Raw genomic sequence first — 8,335 nt, forward strand, 5'->3', positions numbered from 1 at the left:
TTTTTTTTTTTTTTTTTTTTTTTTTTAGCTTTCTCCTTTCTGTTACTTTTGAGCCTGGTGAACAGTTACTGCTAAAAACAAGTGGAAGTGGAGCTGGCTTTGCCAAGCTGTGGGCCCTGTGGGACTGTCACCTCAGAAATGTCCAGGAGATTTGCTAACTCTTGACAGAGGGGCGCTCGGGCGGGGACACACTTGTGTCAGAGGCGAGGAGCATCAGTGCTGTTCTCTGATGTGGGGCATGGGGTGGGAGACACCTAGGCGGGCGGCCTCCTGTTAGACCCGTGTCCTTGGGTGTGTCACTCACGAGGCTGTGTGCTCGCTGGCACCAGGTGAGGGCGGTGAACGGAAGAGGAAGAGTGGACGACTGGCAGGCTGGGCAGGGCTCTCGGCCTCGGAGTGAGGGCATCAGGGGGCAGATGAACCGTGCGGACCAGCTGTGGAGAAGACAGCGAGTGCCCACAGCGCCGCATCTGCCGCAGGCTCACCAGTATTAGCTGTCATCTGTAAGCCACTCTGTGAAGAGCAAAAGAACATGGAACTCAGCACCCTCATGTTCCGAGGAACTGGAAATATTCCCACAGCACTGGTGGGAAATGCCATAGTTTTACTCCTTGTGGAAAATGTTTTTCATGTCCTTGAGGGGACTTACTCAGCAACATGTATAAATACATATGCTTGTCGTAATTTTCCTTGAACAAAAAGTCACAGATCTTTTTGGCAATGAAAAATAGTTGATGTACTTTATACTAGGTTTATATCACTGCCGTTTAAAATTAATTTTGTGGAACCACGACTGAAAAACGTGAGAGGCCCTGGGTTTGATTCTTAGCATTGGAAAAAAAAAAAAAAAAGAGGATTAAGGGGAGAATTTTTAAGAATTCAGGAAATAATGTCTGGAAGATTTGCCAACAATAAATTGGTAATGGTAATTAACACAATCATAGTTTTTTGTTTTGTTTTTTGAGACAGGGTCTCACTATGTAGTTTAGGCTGGCCTTGAACTTGTGACCCTCCTGCCTCAGCCTACCGAATACTAGAATTACAGGAATCTGTGTCTGGCTCTCCATAAAGATAGTTATGGTTTTAGGTTAGGAGTGATTTTTTTCTCTTATCCCTTATTTTGGAAAACATATTTCTTTAGAATTTTTTTTTTTTTTTTTTTTTTTTGAGAATCAGGACAAGACACACAAAACAAAACAAAACACACCAAACAAAAAACCCAAAAGAGCCAGAACATCTGCCACAGGGGGGCACCTGGGAGTCAGTCCTTGACCCATCTTCCACTTTTTCTCCCTCTGGGGCTCAGTGGTGTCAGCAAAGCCTAAGGTGCACAGCCGGCAGCCCCGGATCAACTCGTATGTGGAGGTGGCGGTGGACGGGCTCCCCAGCGAGACCAAGAAGACCGGCAAGCGCATCGGGAGCTCGGAGCTGCTGTGGAACGAGATCATCATCTTGTAAGAGAAGTCGCGTCCTGCGGTCTGGGGAGAAGGACGAGGGACGGTGCCGGGCTGGGGCAAGGCCCGGGGGCCCTGTGCAGCGGATGCTGCCTGTCCCCCGCGGCCCCTCAGGCTTGCTGCCTTCCTGAGCTCACAGAGCTGTCATTGTTAGCCGGGGTTTCAGGGTCAGCGCGGGGGGACAGGGCCAGTGCGGGTTCCCCAAAGATGTCAGCAGGGTGGTTTCACGGTTTTCTCCCTGGCTGCAGGGGTGGGGAGGTGATGAATCAGGTACTTGTTTTCCAGGAATGTAACGGCCCAGAGTCATTTAGATTTGAAGGTCTGGAGCTGTCATACCTTGAGGAATGAACTGCTAGGCACGGCCTCCGTCAACCTCTCCAACGTCCTGAAGAACAATGGGGGCAAAAGTACGTACCGGGTACGGGCCGGGGAGGCCGGTGCCCCGGCTGCGGGTGCAGGACGGCAGAGGGCGACTTGCCACCACCCGGGTGTCAGCGAGGCGCGGGACAGGACTGGGCAGGGCTGCTCCGTCTCCCTTCCCTTTGGGACTCCGGAGGCCTTGGCGTGCCGAGCTAAGCTGTCCGTGCCCCCACCCGGGTCGCCGGGTTGCTGCTGCCGCCCGCGGGGACAGAACAGGCTGTGCACACGTGCTCCATCCCTTAGCGTGGCGTCCCCTGAAGCCGCTACCCCAGCAGCCACGTGTGGGGACCGAGTGTGCGGACCGCGCCTGCCCCTGAAGGCTGATGTCCCCAGCGCAGTGTCCCGAGCCTTTGCTTCCTGGTCCCACCTGTGCTTTCTGCGCCCTTGCCGGCCTTTTCCTTGGGGGTCTCTCTTGATCCTGCGGGGAACCCCTGGTATGGTGCTTGGTCTTCCTGACGTGGTCTTTATTTCCCAAACCCTAACTTGCTTTTTGTGCTTCGTTTATCAGAAGATCATATTTACTACACTTGGGAATACATTTCTGGACGTTCACACAGGGTGCAGAGCCAACACGAGGGGCCTTTTCTTGCCTTTTTCTTTTGTCCACTCACCGCAGGTACTTCAGTTTTGTCTGTGGTGCTGCTGCAAATACAGGCCCTCGTGTGCCAGGCAAGTGCTGCATCACAGAGCCTCATCCCCAGCCCCAACGTGGGACCTTGCCCTTGTGGAGCAGGGGCGGAACCACTGAGCTAAATCCCTGGCCCGTACTTCAGCTTTTGATTATAGAAGTAATCGTAGAAAGCCAGGTCGCACATTCTTGCAGTCCCAGCATTTGGGAGGCTGAGGGAGGAGGATTGCTGCAAGTTCAAGTGCAGCCTGAACTACATAGTGAGACCCAGTCTCAAAAAAAAAAGTAATCGTAGAAAAACTGGAAATTATACAAAAGCATTAAATGCACAGAGAAAAAATTTGCCTTTCAGTCTAACACATAGATACAATTACTGTTAACAGTTTCATGTGGATATCCATCTGAGTGTTTTTATCCTTTTGTACAGACATATTAATACAGTGGTACTTTGGTTCATGAATTTAATTTGTTCCATGATTCTGGAGAAAATGGTTTCATGATCATGCAGAGAAAATGGCTGTGGTCTTGTTCCTCACCCAATGCTGAGTTTGTGAAAGGAGGCACTTTTTTTTTTTTTTTGGTATCAGGGATTGAACTCAGGACCTTGCTCTTGTGAGGCAGGCCACCGAACCGCTGAGCTAAATCCCTGGCCAGGAGGCAAAATTTTGCCGAAAGCTTCTATTTGGGTACTGAATTGTTCTCAAACCGAAGCATTCATGAATCAAGGCATTAGTGTATTTATTTCTTTATTTCTATTGAGTTTATTGGTCCTTTTTAGGTATGCAGTACAGTTACATTCATCATTGGGATCTTGGACCTTTACATGATGTGTCTTGGTGCATTACTCTATGACATCAGTGAAACAAAACAAAATTGAGATCATACATGAACATATTATTTTGCAACATTCCCTTTTCTCTTTAAAGTATCTTGGCATATCGGGATTTTTTTTTTTGGTACTGGGGATTGAACTCAGGCCCTTGTGCTTGCAGGGCAAGTTGGCAAAACCACTGAGCTAAATCCCCAGCCCGGCATATCTTTGTTTTTAATTGTGATAAAATGTACGTAACATAAAATTTACCATCTTAACCATTTTCACTTCCAGTTCAGTGGTATTACATACATTTACCTTGTTGTATAGCCACCATCCCACCCATTTCCAGAGTTCTTTTCATCTTACAGAATTTGTCCCCTTTAGACAACTACTCTATATCCCTCTCTTCTCCCAGGCCCTGAAAACCGTCCTCCTGCTTCCATCTCTGTCAGTTTGTGCTCTGTGTGCCTCATGTAAGTGGAAGCCTAACATATTTGTTCTTCTGTGACTGCCTTGTTTCACTCAGTATGATGTGCTCAAGGCTTCTTGTTGCACTGCATGCTGGGATTTCCTTCCTTTTTAAAGGTTGAATAATATTCCACTGCAGGAATATTACATTTTGTAATAAATAAGCACATTTTGTTTATCCATCTTTCATGGATGTTCATGTGGCTTCTAGCTTTTGACTATTGTGAATAATGTTGTAAACATTGGTGCAAATGTCCCTCTGAGACCCTGCTTTCAATTCTTTTGGCTACTCACAATAGACTGCTGGAGCAGGTATGCATTTATTTGTTGCTTGATTGATTACTGAAGTACTGGAAACCAAGGTCTTATGCATGCTAGATACTCTGCCACTGAGCTACATCCCCAGCCCTTATTTTATTTTATTTTATTTTTTGAGACAGGGTCTCGCTGTGCAGCTCAGGCTGGCCTTGAACTCACTGTGTAGCCCAGGTTAGTTTTGGACTCACAGCAGTCCTCCCGCCTCAGCCTCCCAAGTGCTGACCTTATATACAGGTGTGTGCTACCATTCTTGGCTTCTAATTTTTGATTTTTGAGGAACTGCTTCTGATATCCAGGTCTCCTGCTTCATAAAGATGTATCAACATATTTCAAATTATCCTTCTGAAGTCCTATTTTTGATCTTTCGATACAGGGTCTTGCTATATAGCCCAGGCTGGCCTGGAACTCATGATAATCCTCCTGTTTTGGCCTCCCAAGTGCTGGGATTACAGGCCTGCACCACCACACCTGGTTTAAAGTTCACCCTCCCTCTCCCCATGCTGGGGATTGAACTCATGACCTTGCGCTTGCAAGGCAGGCAAGTAGATCCTTGGCTTTAAAGTTCAATTTTTGATGACTGTCTGGTAGTAATATGTATTATATAGCTGTGTGAAAATTTAATGTTGAACATTTGAGTAATTTTCAATATTTGACAGTCATAAACACAGCTGCGATAAACTTAGAAATTTATAAATTTTTGCTGGTTTCCAGATGTTTACTTGGGATAAGTTATCAAACATAAACTTGGCCGGGCTTGCACATTTTTCAGAATTTTTGACACGTGTTGCCAGATTACCCCTGAGGAAGTTCTACCAATTCACCCTCAGCAACAGGGCTGAAACGGCGGGTTCCTACCACACCTTGGTACGCATAGGATATTACTTATTTAAAAAATTATTTATTTAAAATATTTATTTAATATTTGTTAATTATTAACATTATGCTGGACTTGCCTCTTGGCTAGATTATTTTAAAGTAAATTGTAGGTGTCCCTACGTTTTATCCTGGGTTCTTCACACGTCATGGCATAAGGGACAGTCTGCGTCCTTAGCATGCCCTGTCACGCCCTGCACTATTTGCACAGATTTCCTCATCGTGTGGCCTCCTCAGTGCACACTCGGTCACAGCAGGCTCACAGACACCGTGCGAGTGTGTGCAGCCGGTTTCCTCTCTCGGCCCCTTCCTGTGTGCGGCTGCTCCGTCTCTGAAGCCCCTTCTTCCACATCACGTCCACGCCAGGACTCCTGGCAGGGTGCAGAGTGTTTTAGAAATGTGTTTTATTGCCCTCCTCGTGTCCTTTGCTAACTTTTATATTCAAGTGTGAATTTCTCTTGTTTGGCTGTGAAAGAGTTCTTTATATGTTCTTTATAAGTTCTTTATAAGCTATTCTTGTCTTATAATTTGCAAGATTTGGTTTTCTAGTTTTTTTTTTGGTACCGGGTACCCAGGTCCATACACTTGCTTGCGAGGCAGTCTGCAGAACCATTGAGCTAAATCCTCGGCCCTGTTTTTCCAGTTTTTCAATTGCATTTTAACCCCTTAACAGTTTACCCTGAGCATTCTCAGGAAGCGTTATTTCAACCAATTGATTCTTGTATTAAATCAATTTGATAAAATTAACATTTATATATTTCCTGTTATAAAAATTAATGGAGGAATATGCAATTTTGGTCATCCTGTATTTAAATGATTGGACTGGTAGGTGGTTAACTTTGTAGTTCTTTAAAAATTCTTTTGCCCAAGGAGGTATTTTAAGCTTTTTATAGGCTGACTATTTCCTTTATATTTTCAAACTTGTCTTTTATGTTTTGGAAAATAATTCCATTCTGAAATCCTGGTGTGTAGTCACTTATTTTTTCCTAGTTCTTGATTTTTCACATTTAATTCTTCAACCAAATGTAATTTTTTTGCACAGTGTGATTAGATATTTAATTTGTTCCTTAGTGATTGACTGTGGCTTTTGTACTACTTGCCGAATAGTCCGTCTGTTGCCCGCTATGACTCTTGTTGCCCTGTTCAGCATATTTTGTGCACAGCTGCTGGTTAAGGGAGTTTCTACTTCACCCGCTGTCTGATTAGCCTTTCTGAACCACTGTAGCTTAACTGTTACAAAATTATATTTTAATATTTGGCAGTTCAAGTTTTTCTTTTGTTAGAATCTTCTTAGCTCTTCTTCTTCTTTTTTTTTCCTTTGGTACCTGGGATCGAGTTTGGGACCTTGCACTTGTGAGACAGGCAGCAGCACCACTGAGCTAAATCCCAGCGTCTTAGCTCTTTTCTTTATATCCGTGGCATCATTATATTATTTACATTATTTTTGTAGCCTGTGCCCCCTTTTTTTTTTTTTTTAATTTTATTGAGTTTATTGGTACATTTTAGGGATACAGTACAGTTACATTCATTGTTGGGATCATGTACCTCTACATGGCAAGTCTTGATTCTCATTTTTTCCCCTTACCTCTGCCCTCCCTTCACCCCCTCCTCCCCTCCCCATCTACAAACACTTTATTTTCATCTTTTCATTCTCTCACATTTTTTCTTTTCCCTTTTTGTTCTTCCCCTACGCATCACACCTTCCCTACACCTTTAGCTCCTTTCTTCAAATTTCTAAATGTCAGTAATCTTATTAGAATCTTATGCATTGTTGCAGATTATTCACACCAGGGAAACTATTTGGTATTTACACATGTGTGACTTATTTATTTCACTTAGGAGTATATCTTCAATATGTATCCATTTTCCTATGAATGAATCTATTCTCTCGCTCTTTATGGCTGAGTAATATTCCATTTTATAGAAAAACTACAACTTCTTTATCCAGTTTCCAACGGATGGGCAAATAGGCTGTTTCCAAGATTGTGCCCCCTTTCTACCATGTCCTTTCCCATCTTTTGAGATTTTATTGGAATTCTGTCATATGTCAAATTAATTTATTGAAGAATTTCCTTACCAAATATTTCTATTCAGGAATATGGAATGTCTTGAAATCCATTTGAAGTTTATCTTTTTTTTTTTGGTACTGGGGATCGAACTTTATGCTTGCAAGGCAGGCGGTGGAACCACTGAGCTAAATCCCTGGCCCTGAAGTTTATCTTTTTTGTTTTTGTTTTTTTTGGTACCAGGGATTGAACTCAGGCCCTTGTGCTTGCAAAGTAGGCAGTGAAACCACTGAGCTAAATCCCCAACCATGAAGTTTATCTTTAGATAGCCTTTTAAAAATTTTTTTCCTAGAACTGGGAACTGAACCCAGGGCCTTGACCTTGATAGGCAACCACTCCACCACTCAGCTGCACCCTGGCCTTAGACTCTGCTGTAATTTCTAAAAAGTATTGTTAACTTATTTATTTTTTTGGTACTCAGTCCATATACTTTTGAACTCAGGTCCTTGTGCTTTCGAGGTATTGTTATTTTTAATGTGCTCTTTCCCTATTAGATCTTCTAGTTTCTTATTGTTGGTAAATGGGTATTAGTTTGTGCATTTTCTTTGATAATCAGTCAGCCTATGGTATTAATATGGGTTTCGGTAATTTCTGTTGGGCTTTATTAGTAGACATTTATGTGTTCTGAGACTGGTAATTTTATTCATCCTAGGAGATAATTTTTTTCTTGTTAGTTGCTTTGCATAAAACTTTCTGTTCTGGTGAAGACATTGAAGTAGCCCCACTCACTGTCTTTAGGTGTAAGGTTGGCTGTTAGAAACCATCCTTTTGCTTTATTAGGTGTTGTGTGTGTGTGTTTAATCAAGAAGAGTGTTGAATTTTTATTAGATATGTTAAAATTGCTTAGAACTGCTTAAAGACAGCTGATAGGATAATTACATGGTTTTTCTTTTTTAATTTGTTAATTTCCCAATAGTAACAGTCTCAGAATTTCTAAAATATACCTCACTGTTAAAGATAAATTATTCTTTGAGTAGGGCATTATTATTCCTTGAGGCAGGAGGATCACTGTGAGTTCGAGGCTACCTTGGAATACATAGTGAGATCCTGTCTCAAGACAAAACAAAACAAAAACATTTTATATTTTTCTTTTTTAATTTGTTAATTTCCCAATAGTAACAGTCTCAGAATTTCTAAAATATACCTCACTGTTAAAGATAAATTATTCTTTGAGTAGGGCATTATTATTCCTTGAGGCAGGAGGATCACTGTGAGTTCGAGGCTACCTTGGAATACATAGTGAGATCCTGTCTCAAGACAAAACAAAACAAAAACATTTTATATATATATATAT

At 42.7% G+C, this 8,335-nt stretch overlaps 1 protein-coding gene across 1 annotated transcript in view; it reads left to right on the top strand.

Moving 5' to 3' along the window:
* Wwp2 (WW domain containing E3 ubiquitin protein ligase 2) overlaps positions 1-8,335 on the top strand; it is a 122,847-nt gene that overhangs the window by 3,912 nt on the left and 110,600 nt on the right. Inside the window, exons 2-3 of the mRNA XM_010612360.2 lie at positions 1,307-1,454; positions 1,740-1,861. Coding sequence (XP_010610662.1) covers positions 1,307-1,454; positions 1,740-1,861 — 270 coding nt within the window. The remainder of the gene's footprint in view (positions 1-1,306; positions 1,455-1,739; positions 1,862-8,335) is intronic.

The sequence above is a fragment of the Fukomys damarensis genome, unplaced genomic scaffold (assembly GCF_012274545.1).
Source record: "Fukomys damarensis isolate Sample0158 unplaced genomic scaffold, DMR_v1.0_HiC HiC_scaffold_32, whole genome shotgun sequence".
Classification (NCBI taxonomy): Eukaryota; Metazoa; Chordata; class Mammalia; order Rodentia; family Bathyergidae; genus Fukomys; species Fukomys damarensis.